Raw genomic sequence first — 22,972 nt, 5'->3', positions numbered from 1 at the left:
GATTCCCAGTGCAACCCTGTATGAAACATCATCATCTCTCTTTTTTCAGAGGAGGGATTTGAAGCAATACAGGTCAAATCATTTGCCTGACGTTGCTAGTTTGGTAAGCGGCAGGGCCACGTGGCCTGACACCCAGGTTTCTTGGCTTCAAAGCCCGTGCTTGCGGCCACTTCTCTTCTGCTTTTCTTCTCGAATACTGTCGGGCCAGCCATCCATTCACCTCCACTCCTCACGGCCATGGGGCTCTGTCTGTCCCAGGGAGGAGGGTCCTGCCCACATGGGCTGAGCAGAGTGCCTGGCACTTCATACTTGCTCACCATTGCTTGGTGAATGAATGCGCGCGTCAGTCGTAGGGAAAGCTGAGAGAGTTGGGCCACATGGAGCGGAAGCCCCTCACAGCGAGTAGGAAAGACCAGGGGGAGGTTTGCAGCAAAGCCGTACCCTGGTCTTCAGCAGAAACTTGTCAAAACTTTCCTTTCTTTCCCTTTTCTTTTTTGTGAAGAGCAGCTGGCTTTTATTTTTGGTTTAAGGAAAAATCTTTAATTATAGGATACAAAGCAATGTTTATCAACCCTTTCTTCATTTTCCTGCCCCCTAGGGACATTTTTTTCTTAATCACCCCGTCTCTTCCCTCCCCCCCACACCCCCTGCCCTGGCCTTGAAATGTTAATGCTGCAGACATACTGTGTATCTCTTACACACTGTGTCCCTGGAGAAGACCATAAACCACCCTAATATTTACAGTATTTTTGCAACTGAGAACTTTTTTTTTTTTTTTTTTTGGTTCTTGCCCTTGTTTGAGAATGCATGGCCTAAAGTCTTTGTTTAGCTTCACTAGCTGATGACATATGAAATGCTCATAGATTTATAGGAATGAAAATAAAGTACTCATCACTGACAGCCCATAATGACTATTAGCATGGCAAAACAATCCAGTTTTGATTACATTTGCCAGGGAAGAGCTATTAATTAAATGGGAGTCTAATGCAGTGGCTAAGGAGACAGGATGGGTGGTAGTGGTGTCCGTGGATGCACAGCCTTGTATCAGTCCGTCAGCTCTGCAAGGGCTGATCTAGTCGTGCGCGTATTTGCACCCAGGGACGGACTTCCGGACCTGGTAGTGCACGTGCCCGGGCCGCCTGACTCCTAAGACATCTTAATTGCTTTTAGGATTTTCTGCTGTGGGCGTGAGGCCACTGGTTTTTATTGTTTTTTAAAATATATCTCATGTAACATATATGATAGGTAAATAACATAACATATATATAACAAAATTTGCCATTTTAACCACTTCTAATTGTACAATTCAGTGGCATTGATTCTCTTCATAACATTGTACTGCCATCACCCCTATTTCCACAACTTTTTCATCACCCCAAACAGACACACTGTATCCGCCGAGCCATACCTTCCCATTTTCCCCTTCCTCAACCCCTTTTTTGTCTCTCTGAATTTGCCTTTTCTAGATATTTCATGTAAGATGTTTTTTCAAGGTTCATCCGTGTTGTATGTAGCATGCATCTGATAGGATTTTTTAAATGTATCCAAACCTATTTCAGCTTTATGGCATATAGATAATGGAGTGGACATGTACAGTCAAAAGACGGATTTGATTATTTATTTTTCTCTTTAAAGGAGGTTTCATTACCTCTCTTCCTCTTCCTTCTTTGAACACCAATTTAGAGGCAACAGGTGTAAGTATGAATGAGCCACCTGAGGAAGGTTTCCAGTTCTTTGGCTATTTTGCCTATTTTGGTTTTATTTTAGGTCCTAAAATACATGTAAAATATCATAAAAATACATTTGGCACTCTTGTAATACTAATAATAATCTTAAGTTTAAATCATAGGCAAGTAACTCCTACACTGGACCCGCATTTTCAGAACATCCTTGAAAATCCCATTGTGAGGGTCTGTAATAAAGTCCTCTGAGAAGAAACTAAGGGCTTGTCTTATTTAAAAACATTATTTACTGCATTACATGATGTTACGATTTTAAAATAATGTTTAAAGACTGAAATTTTGAAACTGTCCTTCAAACAAGATGAGGCCTGGACACCTTTTCCTGCAATTTAGAGTTTTGGGAGAGAAGTAGGCTGGGCTGGTAGAAACCAGTGTCACCTGCCTTGTCCCTATCCACTCTACCCCATTGGAAAGCATGGAAAATGGTTGTTGGACACGGGAATTTGGTTTTTCCTGTGTTTGCCTTTGAGTTTGATTTTGGTTAAAAACAAGTACTGAGAGTGAGTGAGCTGGGAGAGAGCCTAACCAAAGCACGTCTCTTAGGTAATGGTTAGTTTAGTATCCACCAGGGGTTCACATCCCTGGCTGCTCAGGAGAAATACCTGCGGAACTTTGACAACCTTGGATGCCAGATCCACACCCAGGACTGGGTGCTGGAGGTGGGGCTCTAGGGGTGGGGAGCAGTGGTTTAAGGCTTCCCAGGCAATGAGTTTCCCCTGCAGCCCTGCCTGAGAGCTCTGAGGGAGGGTCAGTGCCTGGGATACTGGCAGCGAATGTAATTACAGGGCACAGGTTCTTTATAGATGCTGCAGAGGCAACACCGTGAGGAGGGCCAGCACCTTGCAGGGGGCCAGTGGCAAGTCCCCTCTAGATGCAGATTCGATAGTAGTTGGTAGAATCTTAGTAAGTTTGGAAGTTTTAGTAAGTCAGAGCTTTTTTGTAGGAAGTTAAAATTCTAAAGATGTTGAAATTCTAAATAGGAGTGCAGGATTAGTATACTTGAATATACTTCGCTTTAATGCTCAGAAATATATTTCCGAGTTTTCTGGAGTCACATCTTGGTCGCCTGGGTGTGCAGGCCATTAGAAGTGCTCCCCCTGGTGCCAGACACTTCATATTACAGCGCCACAAAGGGCTTTGGAGTAATGTTATGAAAAGGGAGAATTTTGGAGCTGGGGGGCTTCGGAGGTCTTCAGGTTAAACCCTTCTGTCTCCCAGATGACAAAGCTGAAGTTCAGAGATGGAGTTCAACAACAGCATTGGCAAGGACTGCTGGACCATCGGCCATGTGCTGAACTAATACAGAACCTCATCTCATCTTTACAGCTGGGGATCCAGGTGGGACTTATCTTCCATTTTACAAAGGTGTAAACTGAGGCTCAGGCTGGGTTACTTGCACTTGTTTAGAACTAGGAATTGGTGGAGGCAACATGGAAAACAGCTTCTCCCTGGGTCCCAGTTTTACGAATTTTCCTTGTTGCTACACTGGCCTGAAAGCAGAAATCAGGGGAAGCATTGATACACATTTTCTCTTCTCATGCCCTGGAAGCTCTCTGTTTTCCTGCAGTGAAGTGTGCCCCAGCCTTTAAGGTACAACTCTGTTGCCCTCTTCCGTGAAGCCTTCTCTAATTAGGCTCATACCAACCCCACCCTTCTTTAAATTGGGGTGTTTATGAGCTCCATCCCACTTCATCCCACCCCGCTTGGGTCTTAGTGCTCTCTCCAAGCCCTGTGCCTCTGGCCTCTGTCATCCCAGGGTAGAGGTAAGCCACTCAGAGGGTGGTACCCCTTGTGTTTTGCCTCCTGCCTGTCCGCTCCCTAGGTCAGGGGGAGGAGCTGCTTCTCTGGAGGCCCTCTCAAGCAAGCCCTTGTCACGGACCCATGGTGCTACCCCGGGTCCCTGTAGGGAAGTGCAGGGTGTAGATGGAGGACAGGAGATGAGCAGGAGGGGCGGGTCACTGCTGGGCCTGTGGAGTCTCTGATTTAGTTCATCTCTGGCTCCAAGATGCCTTGGGAAGGGTGTGCACGCCTGCTCTGAGGTCACTGGCTAAAAGTTCTGGAAGATCATCATAGAGCGCATCATTAGAGTGACGACTCTTTTCATAGAGAAGTGAGGGGGTCTGCCAAAACTTTTTAGAAGCTCAAAAGCTGCTAATGTATTAAGCCTATCTTTATTCTTTTGGTTTCTTTTTATCTAAAAAAATGGGGGACTGTGGGATGGCAGAGACTGAGAGAGGCCAGGAGCCTAGGTGTACTGAGGCCAGAGCAGCCCTGACAGTAACGAGGCTGGTCCTGTACGGATGGCTGGTGAAGGCCTTTTAAACCTTGAGCATGAGAAACTGGGGTTTGAACTTTGCTGCTGGTTGGAAGATGAAGGAATAGGCCAGCAACAAATTGGTCCCGTGTGACTAGTATTGGATGCGGACGGGTAATGACCTGGTGGGAAGGTCTATCAGAAAGAACCATGCCAATGATCCTGTTCTAGGGAACCTGGGTGGAAGGCCCTCCTCCCTTCTCTGGGTCTTACTGGTGAAGCTTGCAAGTGTTAAGCAAGGCTCTTAGGCCTGATTTATTTTAAAACTTATCTTGGGCACCTTTTGGGCCTTCAGGGGTGAAGGGAGGTTAGTCATTTTTCTAAGAGTGCTTCGGAAAATTTGCATTGCAGATCCTGCTAGATGTCAGCTGGGAACTCAAAACTTTGACACCTTGTTGGAGCTCTTTGTGTTGATTACATTCTTGTCTCCAGTTTAGAATTGGCAGCTTATTCTCCTTAATTTTCATGCGGTAATCAGTGTTGAAAGAGTATTGCTTTGACAGTTGCCCTTGGGGGAAAACTGGGCCCAGGCTTGTTATTGAGGGCGGACGAGCATAATAATAACTCAGACTCCAAGGTCTCCACTTAGCTCCAAGAATGTCACCATTATCAACCTCTTTTCCCTATTTCCTGCGGACTTTGGTGAATAATGGAAATTGGGGATTGGCAAATCCATTCCAGAATTAAGAAGAGTAAGTTTTAATGGCCTGATTCAAAGAAGTTGAAATCTGGTGTTTGAGATGAATTAGCCCTTCCCCGAAGATAAGGTTTTAGGGGTAGCAGTGGTCTTCCCCCCTCCGGAGAGAACTTTGGTTTAAGCAGTCTCACTGCAGAGTGTCGAAGCCTCCACTGGGTTCTGGTTGAAGAAAGCCGGGTCAATCTGGGGCTTACGTCTACTTCCAGGAGGGGCTGATGGGACATGGCCACGCGGCCACCTCCATCTTCACCCCCAGTGAGCCAGTGACAGGTCACCCTCCCCCACCTCCAGAAAAGAACTTCGTGACCAGTAATAGCTGTTAGGAGGAGATAGTTGCCCTTGTGGTGAGGCAGGTTTTCTTTAATTTCTCGTACAGCTTATTTTTCTCTACTTCGGGTTAAGTAAATAGCGATGTGCAGTCACATTTTCAAATGGTAAAATATCTTAGCAAATGGCTGTAGCACAGGCTTTCCTTCCTTCTGCTTTTGTGAAGAAAAACCAGGAATGGATAAGTGCAATAAATAAGTCTGGAGATGTAACGGAAAAGCCTGACCCTCCTTACCGCTGTGTTAAATTCCTGAAACAGACGGAGAGAGTAGGTTTCGGGTGCTCTGAGCACCCACAAATGTTAACTGTGTGGGGAGACGTGTCAATTAGCTTGACTGGAGTCGTCATTTCACCGCGTGTATGTCTACCAAATCATCACGTTGTACATCTTAAATAGACCCATTTTTTTTTTAATTCAAAAATTTTAAAAGGCTCAGAGAAAGAGAACGATAAACTAAACGGTATACGATGTAAACAATTAATTTGGGTAAAATGTATACAAGTAAAGAAGGGTTCCTTGTGCTATTCCTGTAACTTCTTTATAATTTTGGAATTATACAAAATGAAAAGTTACCCAAACGTACAAAACAAAACAAAAAAACAACAACAACAAAACCCAGTAGGAAGGTGATGTAGAAAGGTAAACTGAAATATTCTGACTTCAGTGGGAGGAATCTTTTGTTTCATGATGGAACTGTAGGGTCAACTATATAAGTGGATACTTAGCTTACAAACCAAGCCTTATCTAGTACATAAATGGGCTCTTTTGGAGTAAATTGTGTGATATAAGCCGTAGTTATAACAGCACTTTAAACAACAACAACCACCTTGCTTTCAAAATACGTAGGCCTAAATTGTATGAACTCCCCTAAGAAGGTAATGTAGCTCCTGAATCTCTGTGTCTGTTTCCAGAACACGTGTGACCTATAATGTCCCTGTAATACTGAATAAGAGGAAAGAATGGGTGAAGGGTTTGTTAGAAGACTACATGGGGCAGCAATGTTTGAGCAATTTGTTTGAAACGTCAGAGTGATTCTGCCAGGAAGGAATTACCTTCCAGCTTCTTCCATGGCATTTTTGGCATCTCTGGCCAAAGGAAAGGACATGAACAGGCAGGCAAATACCCAATTTGGAATTGTTTTCTTGTATGTCTCTGGGGTGTAAGAAATTCTTTTTTTTTTTTGGAAAAACTACATCTAGCTCCAGTCTGTGGAATGAATGTATATTTTATATATTTTCTTAGGTGCGAGGCGTAGGTAACGAATTCAGGGTTGCTAGGCTTAGTGTGGAAGCCCTTAGATGGTGGCAGAAGGTTCAGAAGCACAGGAGCCCAGGTGGTCTGGGCCAGAAGGCAGGCAGGTTGGCTGGGGAGGTGAGGGGCCCAGGCCTCATCCTGAGGTAGGAGAAGCCAGAAAGTTTTCCAGCTTCAGCTGACATGTTTGATGCTTTGGAAAATTGGGTGGTAACAACACCTACCTTGGATTAGCTAAAGAGTGGGAGTCAAGGTAGGGACACCAGCTGGGATCAGCAGTTGCTGTAATTCGAGAAAGACAGTGAAAGCGGGACCTGAGGCAGTGATGGAAGACAAGATGAATTTGCAGCCTGTTTCAGAAGACAAATTGAGGGAATTAGGTGACTCATTGGATGGAGGTGGAAGATAAGGGAAGGAGTCTAGAGGAGTAGATTCTAAACTTTTGTGGCTGGACACCTACAGGAAAGAAAATTCCTATTTATCGTAGAATAAAAATAGTCCTTATTTGAATAAATGAAATGCACTCTATTTTCTATTCTGTTTCCTGAAAAAAAATATATTGCTGGTCCAGATTCACTAGCTTGATTTCATAACTCCCTAGGGGTGTTTGAAGATGCAGGTTTGCACCTGAGCTCCAGTATCTAGCCTGGGTGACCGGGTGCTGTGTGCAGTAGGCAAGGTGGGGTAGGGGATCCAGTGTTAAGGTGGGGGAAGCAGTCAAAATCTAGCAAAGCACCTGGGAATTATCTGCTGACCATGTTAGGATTCCTTTCACAAGCTACTTGGAGTAAAAGACCCCTAGCTTTTAAAAAAGGAAGGAAAATAAAAGAGGAAGAAGGAAAGTTAAAATGAGGGAGGAGGGAAGAAGGAGAAAGGATGGAGAGAGAAAGGATTGAAAACCATGGGGTTAGACCTCAGAGGCCAAGCTCTGGTGGACATGTCTCCCCCCACACACCTCATAGGACACACTCTCTCCAGGCCACCTTCTGTGTCGCTGCTGCAGTTCTCACTCTCAAAGCAGAGGAGGGAGGAGATGCGGTCCTGGGTGAGATGGAATGAGCACACGCAACCCCGTCTCTCTCATTCAATGCAAGTGTAAACCTGGGGCAAACACATAGGGCAAGTACTCAAGGACTCTGAAGAGTAAATGGCAGGTGGAGGGAAGAAGTTTAGATTTTGAAATAGAATTGAACTGATGGTACTTTTAACATTTTTCTTGTATTCTCTGCTCTGGACTCCGATCAGCCTGAAACCCAGAAGTGGGCATTTGTGTGGACAGAGAGCATTCCAGAAGAAGCCTTCTGCTTTTGGCTTGAGTAGGAGGAGAAGGGACTCCAAACACTCAAGAGTACAAAAGTTGCCCATGTTTCTAATTCCTTTCTGTGTTACATTGCACCCCATCCCCTAGGTAATGCCGGGGTGAGAACAGCCAGGGCAATGTGCGAACAGCAGGAGCCTGCAACACCAGAAACTTGGAGGGAGGCATAACCTTTTTCTCGGATAGAACTGTGGTCACGGGAGGGTTCAGGTAAACACCTGTTGTTTTTTACCCTTGGTTCTCCCACAGCTTGGCTCCAGATGAGGACATAGTCACAGAAAATAAGAGGCATAATAGGGCATATGATGGCCCAGTGTTCTGGCTGAAGGACTAGGATGGGGAGTCCCGGGGAACCTAAAAGTATCAGGGAGATAATGAAGGAGAGGCTCAGGAAAGTTACCTGGAGACTTTTTCTTAGGAAGCCCTGGGTTCTCACAGACTGTACATGCATGAATCTGACCCTGCACGGCATACCGGAGAATCTGAGAATGAAACAACAAGGTAGGTCATGTCCAAGTCTCAAACTGGATGGGACACATGCAGGATCAATCCAAAAAGCACAGTAAGAACTTTGAAAACGGAACTGGCTTTAGAACCAGAGCCCACGACAGGCAGGTCAGAACTTGTGGCTTGAGTTGAACCAGGCTAATTGCCTGCTTCGACAAAAATGTCAACATTTTCTGGAATATTTAAACAAAACCCAGAGTCTTAAAATTTTCAAAGTGTCCAGGAAATAGGCCAGAATTACTTGGCATACAGTAAACTAAGAAAATCTCAACTTGCATGGGAACAGATAAATCAACAGACCCCAGTGCCAAGGCAACATAGATATTAGATTTTTCAAATACTTTAAAGCAGCCATTCTAAAAATGCATCAGGAAGAAAGGTGACAGATAGAAAGTCTAAGCAAAGAAAGATACAGAAGATCTAAAGAAGAACCAGATTGAAAATATAGGAATGAAAAATACAATAACCAAAATAAAAAGCTCACTAGATGGTCTCAATAAATGATTAGAAATGATAAACCTGACTTTAGATGCACCATTAATTAAACATGACTGGCTTAATCATGGCAGTTAAAAGGCAGAGATAATCAAAATGAAAACACAGGACCCAGCTAAATGCTGAAATCCACTTTAGTTATAATGCTATAGGTAGTTTTAGAGCAATGGAATACAGAAATAAATACCATGCAAACGTTAATCAAAAGAAGGCCATGTTAACGTCAGAGAAAGTAGACTTTGAAGAAAAATAAAAAAAACGGAAGGGACAAAGAAGGACATTATAATGATGAAAGGGTCAGTTCACCCAGAAATGAAAAATGTGTAGAGCTTCAAAATACATAAAGCAGAAACTTAAATAAGAAATGAAAAATGGTCAGTTACAGTTGGAGACTTTAATAGTCCTCTCTTTGGTAATCCATAGAACTGGTAGACTGAAACCTAGCAAAGCTATGGAGGAACTAAACAGCCCCCCACCCCCACCCCAGCCAACCAGCTCTAACTGAGAATCTTAGCGTATTCCAACTGTAACAGAGTACACATGCTCTTCTAGTGTGCAAAACATTTACCGAGATGCACTGCATCCCAGGTCATAAGGCAGACTATAGCAAATTTAAAAGAAAGCCATATGATAGGTTTTCTGACCGTAATGGAATTAAGCTATAAATAACAAAGATAACAAGAATATTTCCATATGCTTAGTAATTAAACAGCATACTTCTAAATAATCCCTGTGCCGAAGAGAACTTCTCAATGGAAATTAGGAAGTATTTTGAACAAATTGGAAATAAAAATACCAGAAATTGTGAGATGCAGTTGAAGTAATGCATGGAGGGAAATTTTTAGCATTGCATGCTTATATTAGGAAAAAAAAATAAGAACATTCACCTTAAAAAACCAGAATAAAAAAAAAAAAAAGAAAAACCAGAGCAAGTAGAAGGAAAGAAATAATAGAGTAGAAATTAATGAAATTGAAAACAGAAAATAAGAAATCAGTGAAACAAAAAGATAAATTTTTTTAAAAGAAAAATGACCAGCAATAATGATGGGGAAAAAAAAGTCACTATTTGCCAACATCTGGAATGAAGAGAGGATATCATGACAGATCCCACAGACATTAAATGAGTAATAGAATACTATAAACTATTCTAAGCACATAAAATTGATAACTTAGACGAAATGGACCAATTCCTTAAAAATCACACACTGCCAAAGCTCCCACAAGGTGAAATGAATAACCTGATAAGCCCTGTTTTAACTATTATTAACAGTGTCTACTAAAGAAATTTAATTTGCAGTTACCAATGTTCTTAAAAAGGAATCTCCAGACCCAAATAGTTTCCAGGTGTATCTAAACATTTAAAGACAAAGTAAAACTAATTTTATATGATCTCTTCCAGCAAATAGAAGTGCAGGGAATGCTTCCCAAAATGCTTCATTTTATAAGGCCAGAATTACCATGATACGAGATTCAAAGGATACTACAGGCCAATATCTCTCATGAACCAAGAAGCAAAAATCCTCAGCAAATATCAGTAAATGCAGCAATATATAACAAGAATAATGCACCATGGCCAAGAGGGAATGCAAGGCTGGTTCAAATATTTGAAGTTCACTCTGTAGTAACCCACCGCATTCACAGCATGAAGAAAACCCACATGATCATATTAGTTGAAATAGAAAAAGCATTTGACAAAATTCAGCATCCACTTAATAAAAAACTTTAGCAAACCAGAAATTGGGGGAAACTTCTTCACCTTGATAAAGGGCAATGTAAAAAAAAACCTACAGCTAATGTAATTGTGAAAGACTAAATGCCTTCCCCCAATTATTGAGAAGAAGCAAGGGTGTCCACTTTTACCACTTCTGTTGAACTTTGTACCGAAAATCTTAACCATTGCAGTCAGGCAAAGTGGACAAAGGGGAGGATATAGTTTGAGAAAGAAAAAATGAAACTGTTCTTGGTCACAGACAGCATGACTGTCTAAGTAGAAAGTCTCAAAAATCTACAAAAACAAAACCTAAAAATTCCTAGAATTAATACATTTAACAAAGTTACAGAATACAAGATCAACACACAAAAATCAATTTTATTTCTATATGCTAGTAATAAGCAGTTGGGAATGGAAAAGTTTCCAAAATAGAATTTCTAGTAGCTCCAAAAAATGTGAAAAACTTAAAATTTAGCAAAAAGTCACATACAGAATCTGTAAACTACAAAGCACTGATCAAAACAATCAGATAATTTAAATTAATAGACATGATAGTTCATGAATTAGAAGAATCAGCATAGCCAAGATGTCAGTTCTTAAAGTTTACCTAGAGACTTCATGTATTTCTCATAGTACTTTCAGAAAGATTTTTTTGTAGATTTAGACAAGCTGTTTCTAAAATTTATATGAAAAGGCCAAAGGACAGGAATAGCCCAAACAATTTTGAAAAAGAGTGAAATTGTAGGAATCATATTACCTGATTATAAGACTTACTCTAAAGCTATGGTAATCAAGATAGTGTGTTATTGGCAAAGGGTTAGACAGACGAATGGAACAGAGTCCAGAAATAGACCCACACAAACAGAGACAGTTGATTTTTTTTTTTTTTTGCCAATTTGCAAAAGCAATGAAATAAAAACAGAATAGTCTTTTCAAAAGGTGTTAGATCAAATGGACATCCGTATGGGAAAAAAAAATCTTCTAAACTTCACAACTTACACAAAGATTATCCTCAAATGGATCATATATTTAAAGAAATAAAACTACAAAGTGTTTAGAGAAAAATACAGGAGAACATTTTTATGACTTGGCCTGAGGCAGAGGGTCTACTCCCCTACTTGGTGTCTTTGAGATTCTTTCATGATGTGCTTCTTCTGTTCAGTAGATAAGGGATTGACTTCAGTGAGGTAGTTGAAATGACTAACATTTTTGAGCACTTACTCAGAGTCAGGCATTGTTCTAACTCAATCCCTACAACACCCCTGTGAAATGGATACTGCAATATTTCGGATGAGGAAACCGAAGCACAGATATTCTTAAGTATGCTTAGAGCAGAGTCCACCCATGGCAGAAGGACAGATGCTCTGGGCAGTCTGTTTTCAGACCTGGGCTATTACCCACCGCTGTGTTCCGACAGTCTCCTCTTTCTCATCCTTTTGAAAATGCAGATCACTGCTTTTCATGGCTCCTATGAACCAGGCCCTCTCCTTTTTCTTTCTGTGTTTTATTCACCGGCCCACATTAGGTTGGTGGGTTTCAGAGATTGAATCAACGTGGTATTAACCCACTTAAATCTATTTAGCGCCCTCTTGTGTCTGCAGTGGATTTGACAGGAAGCCGTGCTTTCGCGTAAGGGCTGGGGGACAAAAGATCTAGTGGGAAAGTTTTGATCAAAATATGACAAATCGGTGTGATCAGAATCTTGAATTCCATTAGACATGAACTTTCTGGTGAGTTACCTCCAGTGTGATTTGTTAATAAAAATAGAATCTTGGAGGGAAGCTGGTCACAGAAAATTTACAGAAATTCCAGTTGGCTTTAAATCTCAGTTGGCAGCCTTTTGTAGAAGGTCCTTGGCCTTTTGGGCTTCTTTTAGCACTGAGGCCAGGCCCTGGGCAGTGAGGGTAAAGACCTCCATTCCCAGCTGTTCAGCCTTAGGGGCAGGGTCCTCTCAAAGGATGCATCTCCCCAAAGGCAGAAGAGTAGATGGCTTCCCCCATGCCTTTAGGCTAATTTAGAGGCAGGTGTTAAAATCTGCCTCTGGATTTGCTTCTTCAACAGTGGAACTAGAATGGGAAAAGGACAGAGGTGCACACTTCTCTTCCTTGGAGATTTGCCAGTTTGTTTTGAGTGGGAGAGGAGGAAAGAAGGGGGGACGGGAAAAATGGGGTAGAATGTACTGAATTCTCAGAGCTATTCCTGAAGTGGGGGCTGTAGCTTCCCGAGGGAGGGAGGAGCACGTTGAGAGGGATGAGCTAGGAAAAAAGTTCTGTAAACCAAGAATAACACCTAACACTTTATATTATACAGTCTTATTTTGTTCCTTTTTATATATTTATTTACTTTTTTATTGTAGACATAATTGATGCCCATAATGGAAAAACAAAAATATATCCAAAGAATAGATACCCAGCCATAAGCTTACTATTTCATGTGTTTTCCTTCCCTTCGATGCATGAAGACTTGAGTGTTTTATTGCATAATGTCATGTTTATAATTTTCTACTTTTTAATTATCAGGAACATTTAAAAAAATTTTTTTTATTATGTTAATCCCCATACATTACATCATTAGTTTTAGATGTAGTGTTCCATGATTCATTGTTTGTGCATAACACCCAGTGCTCCATGCAGAACGTGCCCTCCCTAATACCCATCACCAGGCTAACCCATCCTCCCACCCTCCTCCCCTCTAGAATCCTCAGTTTGTTTTTCAGAGTCCATCATCTCTCATGGTGCATCTCCCCCTCCGATCTCCCCCCCCCCTTCATTCTTCCCCTCCTGCTATCTTCTTCTTCTTCTTTTTTTTCTTCTTAACATATATTGCATTATTTGTTTCAGAGGTACAGATCTGTGATTTAACAGTCTTGCACAATGCACAGCACTCACCATAGCACATACCCTCCCCAATGTCTATCACCCAGCCACCCCATCCCTCCCACCCCACCCCCCACTCCAGCAACCCTCAGTTTGTTTCCTGAGATTAAGAATTCCTCACATCAGTGAGGTCATATGATACATGTCTTTCTCTGATTGACTTATTTTGCTCAGCATAACACCCTCCAGTTCCATCCACGTTGTTGCAAATGGCAAGATCTCATTCCTTTTGATGGCTGCATAATATTCCATTGTATGTATGTATGTATATATGTATGTATATATGGTGCTGTATATATATATGTATATGTATGTGTATATATATATATATATATATATATATACACATACACATACACATACACACACATCCCACATCTTCTTTATCCATTCATCTGTCAATGGACATCTTGGCTCTTTCCACAGTTTGGCTATGGGTTAGGACATAACATATGTAGTCATTTACCAAAGCTGAGTTCTAGAACTATGATAGGTATTTAAGTCCTAGTTAATTTTAATATTACAGGTGACACTTCAGTGACTTTCTTTGCTGCCGCTTCATTTTTTTCCCCTGAGGGTTATTTCCTTAGGACAGATTCCTGAAATTGCCACGACAGGGAAGAGCTTAGGGAGGACTTTCAGGCTCCCAGTACTAACATAAAGGAGCCTGCCCACCCTGCACCTGGCTGCAGGTGGGCTCCCCCCTTGGTATCGATGGGGTTTTTAGAGTACATTCCTGTACTCTTCAGAGCCTTGTTTTTGGGGGGTTTTTTGTTTGTTTTTTCTCTCAAGTGGGGCTAACAATACCCACTGCAGAGGGCTATTGTATTAATAATGCATATAAAATGCCCCCGCAGAGCATGGCACACGGTGGGCATTAAATAAATGGAAACAATTTAAAACAGTTACAGCACTAAGTAGCCTTGTTACAAGATTTGTATCCGTTTGCCTTGCCGCCCGTAATGCAATGTGTGAAGGTACTTGTTTAACTCTCTAGCATTTGATACCTAATTATTTTTTTAAAAATATTTTTGCTGATTTAACTGAAAATGCTACCTCATTATTTTAATTTTTTTATTACAGTGATGACTGACAAATTTGTGTTATTGTAAACTAGCTTGTCATCTCTTATGAAATGCTTTTGACCTTTTCTCTTGGCATTTAGTATTTTCTTATCAATTTATGAATTACTTATACAATAAATTATCTAAACCTTTATCATATTTGCTGTCATGTCCTTTTAACTATTATATCTTTACATTAAACTTGGCTTTCTTTATATGTTCCACCTTTCTTATGAAGATGAGAAAGTGGTTGTAATTGTGATCTCTTCATAGTAAATTCTGTAGATGAATTTTTAATCAAGTCTCTATTTCTTGCAGATGATGACAGTATTATGTATTCATTTCCAACCATCCTACATTTCATTAATTTTCATGTCTTTTAAATTTGCCTGAAATTCTATAACAGGGCTAAATAATCATGGGGATTGGTGGGCATCATCTTTTAGTTTTCCTGATTTAAATAGGAGTATTTCCAGTGTTTCACCATTAAATAGAATATGAATCTGTTATTTTCAAAAATACAATGTTCAAGAAAATACTCAATTTTTTAAAATTTTGAGTTTTTGCATACTTAAGAGCATCATTTTTCTCAATGATTCTGTGGTTTTGTTTGATCTTTTGTTGGCTATTTTTTAACATCACATATATTTCTATGCATGCAGTTAGTGTCTACTCACTATTTTGTGCTTTACTATTTTCATTCAGCACCATTTTCCTATGACCTATGTATAAACGTGTGTGTGTGTAAGACACAAAAGAATGGAAGAAGATAGATCCATATATGAAGAATGATTATCCTTAAATTATGGGATTATGAGTTATTTTCACTCTTTATATTTTCCAATTTTCTGCAATGAGATGTCCTACTGTGATCAGGAAAAAAAGTGTTGCCTAAAAATGTCAATCCTGTGCCAATTAATTATGGGTGAAAGAAGATTTGGGAGGTCACGCATGATTTAAGGAAACTTATTCAGCATATGTAACTTCTGTTTGTTCATTATCTAGAATCCAAATGGCTTTTTTGTATTAAGGGAACTGAAAAATTAGAATTAATAATCTTTTTTAAAAAGGTAGTAAAATGACCTGTATTTTCTTTCTGGTGAATAAAGATAATATGTAGTGACTGTCTTTTCCTTAACTAGGAATTTGGGACTTGGTGTCTGACAAATGCTTTTTTTTCATGCTTTCTCACATTTTTTTAAATCTGAAAAGTCTTTTAAAGGAATTGCAAATAATAAAACATATATTTATCTCTTATCTAAAGGATTAAAATTGTATGAGCTCAGGATGGTCCCATAGCATCTGAGACCTGCCAGGTTGCTTTTTAAAAACTTGATTTTTCCTCTTGGCCCCAGTGGGAGGCCCCAACCCAGACACCATCCGAGGGATATGGTTGCCCCGTCTGGGATTGCACACAGATATAGAAACATAAAAACATGCATTTATACATCAAGACACACAGAAGCAACAATCACTAGATTTGGTACCTTAATTGCATCTTCCAGACACCAGGAATAGCCCTTGCTTCCTCTGCTATGGTCAACGCTTTCTCTCTGAGATGAGATTCAGCTAATTTCAGAGCTCAGGAAATCTCTTCAGGTTTGGTTCGTGACACACCGTGTACTTAAAGTATGAAAATCTCAACCAACATTATGATCACTGAAGATTACATGTACATATAAAACCATAATGTCTCCTCCTTTTTCTCTTCTCTTCTGTAGCTTTGGGCCAGATTATGTTGTATGTGGATGGGATGAATGGAGTAATAAACCACAATGAAACCATTCAGTGGCTATACACGCTCATTGGGTCAAAGGTAAGAGAAGGTTATAGTTGAACGTTTTATTCAGTTTGCATGTCATACACCTTTCTTTTGATTCTCCTCTCTGAGATGGTTTTGCAGAAAGAAATTCTGTTGAGCTTGGTTCCAAGCCCTGTAACAGTACAAGCGAGGACTACTATTTTATAGATAGAAAAATACACTCAAATTGCAAAAAGCTTTTGAATTTTTAACGCATTTTATGTTTTCTTCTTTTAAGCTTTAATCAGATGCTTTTGGCACCTCTGGTTTTTAATCCTTAATTAAAAGATGTACCATACATACAGTATCGATCTTAGCTGCTCTGTTTCATCTTCATGTATGTTCAGTTACTTAAGGACATACTTTTGTGTTGTACATATGTCTATGCTTATTCCTATATGTAGTTAAAGGAATGTGAGACCACCTTTCAACTCTGCCATCAGTTAGAAAAGTAACTAACATTGAGTAAAGATTGACCAGGCACCAGGGACCATAGTAGGTGCTTTACAAGCATTATCTCCTTTAATCCACAGAAGACTGTGATAAGATAAATAATGTTACCCCATCTCATAGTTGAGAAAGTAGTGCTTCGTTAGGAGAACACTCTCATTTCCCCCGTGGATCTTGGTACGTGGTGACTTTATCCAGGCATGACGTGGCGTGAGACCCCCGCCTTCTGGAAACGCTCCACTAAGGAAACAGATCTACCCGTCACTTGAGGTGTACTGGAAGCTGGGCAAGGCTCTGGTGTGTTCCTCCCTGGGTCCTCACATGGGAGACCCATTTGGAGGGGGGCGGATTGAGGAGGAGTGAGGAGGGGTCCTGTCTTGAGCAGGTGCAAATGAACCCAGGCTGGAGTGTGGTCAGATTTGGGGTGAGGGTGGGTGGGGCATCGTGGAGGAGATCTAAGTGACTGTCATGGGCAACAGGGTCAGGCGGAGTGGCATCTAGAGGGCCTGGATGGGCGACTTGAACCTGGCTTACACAGGTCACAGAATCAACATAACATTCTGGGGGTCCCTGGAGAGCATGTGGTCAGCCCAGACTGTTCCCCATCCCCGTACTTGCTCCCACACCCACTTTGGAAAGCCTATCAAGGCTGGTGTACACTAGCCTCTAGCTCAACCTCTCCCGTTACCTGCTTCCCGAAGACTCTGCTGTACCTCAGGAGTGAGGGCTCAGCCCTGATTTGACTTTGGAGAACAGATCCCGTTTGGGGTTTATGGTCCTCACAGACTTCCAGAGTCTTGGTGATGGCGCCCTTGTGTCGTGGGAGGGGACTTTTCTCTGTGACTGGCGCTGATATTCAGGACTCCTTGGGTCCCAGATCCGTGGTTAACCCTTACATCTCCCTCTCAGTTTTCCTTTTCCTCATATTACTGATGATAGATTCCCCCCCACCCCAATTCATAATAGAAATAGCCATGGTTTCTCTCAGAAGACTGACAGTCTTTTCTTCTCTCTCCTTTTTGTGTTTGGCTTTGTTTTCTATGGAAAATGGAAATGACTGTTTACAAACTGCTGTGGGTGACCTTAGATGCTGAATGTAATGCTGGCTTTGCCAGGTTGATTTAGCCAGGCTGAGGGAAGATTTATATCTCCTATCCTGTTTCAGTGTTTTCTGTTCTTTCCTCTTGCTGGGAGCCTTCCCCAACCTTCACGTTCATTTGGAAGCTGCTCCCTTCCCAAGGCTCTCTGGATGGTCTCGAGGACCCCACAGTCTAGGGAGATGGAAGGAGATTCTGCAGTAGAGATGGACTTCTGGCAAATGTTGTAGATGAATAAAGAAATCTTTGGGGGCACCTGGGTGGCTCAGTTGGTTAAGTGTCTGACTCCTGATTTCGGCTCGGGTCATGATCTTGTGGTTGTGAGATCGAGGCCCGCGTTGGGCTCTGTGCTGGGCATGGAGCCTGCTTAAGATTCTCTCTCCCATTCCTGCTGCCCCTCCCCTCCCCCTACCTCAGAAAAAAAAATCTTTGTAGCTTTATTACAGCTGTGATGAAACAACAATAGCCAGCGCTATTTCTAAAAGGAAGTAAAATCTAACATACTTACGGTAGGAAACATGACAGTCTTTTAGCTCATCAGCAGGAAGGGCACAGAGTGCAGGCAAAATCTAGGTGGTGGGACTGAAGGAAGGGAAGGAGGATACAGACGGAAAGGCACAAAGAAAGAGGGAGAGATGGAGAAAAGTGAGAGGAGAGACCCCAGGGGAGGAAAAGAAAGAGAAAAAGGAAACAGACCAAACAGGGATCATTTCTCTGCTCAGTACATGGGAGAGGGCTCAGAGTCTAATATGTTTCAACACATCCTGCCGATGTTTCTTGGGATTCATTCTTGTAAAGAAAGCAATGGAAAGGGCACCTTCTGGGGCGCCTGAGTGGCTCAGGCAGTTAAGTGTCTGCCTTTGGCTCAGGTCATGATCCCAGGGTCCTGGCATCGAGCCCCACATCAGGTTCTCTGTTCAGTGGAGAGCCTGCTTCTCCCTATCCCTCTGCCTGCTGCTCTGCCCACTGCTCTGCCCGCTTGTGCTCTCTCTCTCTCTCAAATAAATAATAAAATAAAATCTTTAAAAAAGGAACCTCCTTATTGCATTTCTAAATAACAAGGAGAAATCATAATATTAAAAGTTTTCAAGAATGAGTGTGTAGGAATTCTGCCTCCCCAGCCTCCTTTCCCTGTCCAGCACACAAATATTTGTGACCTTGGGCATCTCTCCCTGGGGCCTCTGTCTAGGGTGGAGCGATCTCTTCCTTCCCAGCTGTGGATTCAGTGCTGTTTTTTCCTCCATCTCTCATTTCCCAAAGGAGGGTCCATAATAGTCTCCAGCTTCTGTGCTCGATCCTGAGCCAGTCACTATGAGGGCGAGAAAATAGAGCCATCAGTCAGCCTGAGCCTCGGAGCTTACAGTGTTGTGAGAGGGGACTGTGGGTGACACCTGCTGCCCATGTCCACTTACTGTGCTGTCAGGTAAAGGTCTCGCTCTGTTCTCCATGGTGTGCTTGGTTCCGGGCTAGTGGCCATAAGTCAACAGTGGCAGCACCCCCCCAAGCTGTTGTTTGGTGTAGTTCTCATGAGATCCCCTCTTATTTGCAAAACCAGTAACGGTGGCCCCTGACATCCCCCCCGCCCCCAGGGCCGTGACAGGATGGTGAGGATCTGCAGAAAGCATGGCTGCACCGACCTGAAACTCATAGGTCTTTTTTTTTTTTTTTTTAAGATTTTATTTATCTATTTGACAGAGAGAGACACAGCGAGAGAGGGAACACAAGCAGGGGGAGTGGGAGAGGGAGAAGCAGGCTTCCTGCCGAGCAGGGAGCCCGATGCGGGGCTCGATCCCAGGACTCTGGGATCATGACCTGAGCCGAAGGCAGACGCTTAAAGACTGAGCCACCCAGGTGCCCCTGAAACCCATAGGTCTTAAGAAGGAAGCCTCGGTCCCCTCCTTACACATAGGTTTTCCCCATTCACATTAAGAAATCAGGAAAGCCAGAGGTCCTAGGGATTTCTTTTGACTAAGAGTCCGATTTCTCAGAACCTAGAAGATTTACCTTAAAATCCTGTTCCTTCTGCCTTAAACAGGCACAGAGTTGATACATGAAATCTTGGGTTAGAGAAAGCTTGTCATTCTGTTTTCATAATTTTTCATTTTCCTTCCATGAAAGGCAACAAGATGTGATTTGCAGCCTGCCAGAGGGTCATTATGCAATGCATATTTGCAGATATTTGAGACTCCTAGCTAGAGGAGAAAATGATGCATTTGCAGCCAAATAATCACTTTTTAAAAGAAAGAAAAAAAAAGTGTTTCATTTTATTTACAAAAGCCCATCTTTAAACTCCCCAGTCAGAGGTAAGAAGCAGATGCTCATCCCATGACTTCTCACACAGCATGGATTTTTTGCTCTTCATACATCTGGAAGTCTAATTAATTGGGGTGAAATGATTCGGCTTGTGCAGCCTGGCCTTTCATCACTCTAACACACGAAGTCTGTCTCTCTGTATGGATCCCCTTCTGGTCCATCGGGGAGGCCCCAGGGCCCCCACCTCCTGTGGGTTCTCCAGGGATGCCTCGGATGCAGTCACGGAATCTGCACTCTCTGGATGGCTGTCCACCTTGGCTCACCCTGCTGTCTCCATTTTTCCGTCAGCCCCATGGAATCTAATTTTTCTCAGCTGTGCCCCAGGGTGCTGATCACAGATCTCTAGGCTTCTTCTTGCTGGGTGGGGACAGGCATGCTTGGACACTACCGAAACTGTGAGGTGGTGATACCTAGGCACAAGTTGCTGTGGAAACAGAATCATGGAAACATGGGGATATTTTGAGGAAAAGCCTCGTAGGTTTGGGGTTCTGGATATGGATACATAAAAGCGGGAATCAAAGATAGGGTCACAGTGTTGAGTCAGGGCAGCCAAGAATCCAGTATGGCCTCTGGCAGGAATGAAGAAGTAGGATATTGGGATTCATCGGCAGGAGAACTTCGGCACCTTGGTTTTGAGGTGAAGGTCGTGTCCACAAGGAGGGCTAAGCCAGGGCATCCATGTTCTCAGTTGCTCCAGGAAGAGGAGAGGAGATTCAGGGAGCTCTTTGGTCTCGGGTCATTGGCATGTCACTGCTGTGTGATCCGTACAGATGCCCCACGTGGGAGTGAGAGCTGAGGCTCTTTTTGAGTCACAGAATATGAAACAGAACCCTGGCCTTGAAGAGATGGCAAAGTCTTGTTCAAGATGTTCCTTATATTCACCAGCCACCTTCCTGATCCTTCTAGAGGCAGAGGGAGCACCACTGCTGGACCCTGGAATTGGTGGGAAGCCTGCCTTCCTGGGACCTGCGTCCACCTCTCTGATATTAAGCACACTATGCGCTGCTTGCTGTTTGGAACAACACACCCTCACTTCCCCCCGGAAGCTCTTTGAGTATTTAAAGGCCATCAAACATATCATCCTGTCCGAGCTAAACTTGATGGCTTCCACAGAAAGTCCTTGGCGACATCACATCCTGCAGACAGTGTCCTCTTCCCACAAATCCCACTTTGGATTCATTAGGTTTTGCAGCAGCTGCCCTGGGAGCTGGCGCTCCTCAGACTGATAATGTACGAAACCTCCCAGGGGTTGGGTGGGTTGGTTGGTTACACAGCCATTTTGCTAGTTTCTTCTACTCTGTATCTCCGTGATTGACTTACACCTAAATGCAGGGCTTTGCATTTGTTCCCACTGGTATCAGGTCAGAGTTCTGGCCTCAAGATTAGTTTGCATTTTGCTTTGGCCATTCATCACGTTAACTGTTAATTCTAGTTTTATTTAATATAAATTTAATAAGCAGAGCTTCTTTGTCATTAACCAAAATGTCGATATAGGCAAGGAATGCTTAAGCCGATGAACGAAGCTTGCGGGTTGACACTCATCAGTCATTTTAAGGCCGTTTTGGTGCAGTTAGTGGGAAGGCACCCACCTCTGATCATATTCTAGCCTCATTTCTTCATCGAGTTCTAAGGCCAAAGTCAAGGTATGCTGCATCTGCTGTTAAGTGTGGAGCTCTGAGACCAAATACACTTGTGTGATCCTTTGGGTGGATTATTTTTTCATCTATAGAATGGGGATAATAATCTATAAAATGGGAATGAAAGTAATAGTGGAGAATATGTAAAACACTGATTATCGTAGCTGCACATAAGTGCCCAGTGTTGTGAGCTAACCTCACTTTTCCCAAAACTTCTACCAACTTCCTGTTTAAAAAAGGGAGATATGCTCAGCTTGCCAAAACCTGCTCACCTGAAAACTGCTGGTCCCAGGTGTTTCCTTCTCTTTTCTAAGTGCTTATAAGACATTCATCCAGAAAGCCTTTGGAGCATATTGCCAGGGATCAATAGAGGGTTTAATAAAGTGTGGGATATCAATTTTCCATTTCATCGGTAATCCTTTTTCTGAAAATGGGGACATTAACTTTGCATTGTTTGAGGTGCCTGTGTTGTAAAAATCTCAGAACGACAAATATTATGCTCACTTATTCTTATTAGTATCATGAGGGATCATATTAACATGTTCAAATGTAGAAACTGAAATAGAGTTGCCATGTTGAGAAGACATTATCTGAATTCCTGTTCTCACTCTAGGGGAACATCCTATGTACCATTGTTTGAGGTACATAATTTTCCAAGGTTTTTAATGTCTGCATCTCTGGATCCTCACTTGAGGAAATGGTGATTGTGTGCCTTCATTAGAATCATTTTACCTTCAGTAGGATGCTTGTTAAGATGTTCTTGCATCTAACTTCTGTCCAGGAAGGGAAAGTTTTAGGCTTTAAAATGTTGCATAAAGATATGCTTTGCATGGTTAAAACTGATTCACTCTCTTTTCCTCTGTTGCATTGTGGTCAATTTCTGTTGACTTATCAAGTTACCTGATTCTTTGCCCAGCTATTTGAGTCTTCCTGATGAACTTGCGAAATATATTCTTCATCTCTTTTACAATGCTTTTTATTTCTAACATTTCCATCTGACCCTTTCTAGTTTCCCTTCCCTGAAATTTCTCATCTGTTCATGCACATTGTCCACCTTTTCCACCAGAGTTAACATACTGATCATTGTGAATTATAGAATTGCAACATTGAGTTAAATCTGGTTCTGTTGATTGCTTAGTTTCTTGATAACAGGGGTGGGGACTTGGGGTTTTTAAAACTTTCACTGATTTTTTTTATGATCAAAAGAGTAATATTCTCTTTGTATAAAACTTTAGAAATACAAAAAAAGTCAAAATCACCTGAAATACTTCTATATAGATTTAAACATTAACATTGTACATTTTCCTCTCATCTTTGGAATCTTTCTTACATAGTTAACTCTATATTACAAGCATTTTCCTGTGTTATTAC

General features: G+C 42.0%; 1 protein-coding gene across 8 annotated transcripts in view; it reads left to right on the top strand.

Annotated features, from left to right (window-relative positions):
- The window catches only part of FHOD3 (formin homology 2 domain containing 3), a 455,751-nt gene that overhangs the window by 249,468 nt on the left and 183,311 nt on the right, over nucleotides 1-22,972 (top strand). For all 8 annotated transcript variants that reach the window (XM_034996005.1, XM_034996004.1, XM_034996003.1 and 5 more), the window contains exon 6: nucleotides 16,025-16,119. In XM_034996005.1, coding sequence (XP_034851896.1) covers nucleotides 16,025-16,119 — 95 coding nt within the window. The remainder of the gene's footprint in view (nucleotides 1-16,024; nucleotides 16,120-22,972) is intronic.

This window comes from Mirounga leonina, unplaced genomic scaffold (genome assembly GCF_011800145.1).
Source record: "Mirounga leonina isolate KUSES-001 unplaced genomic scaffold, KU_Mleo_1.0 Mir_93, whole genome shotgun sequence".
Classification (NCBI taxonomy): Eukaryota; Metazoa; Chordata; class Mammalia; order Carnivora; family Phocidae; genus Mirounga; species Mirounga leonina.
This window is presented reverse-complemented; position numbering and strand designations above follow the sequence as displayed.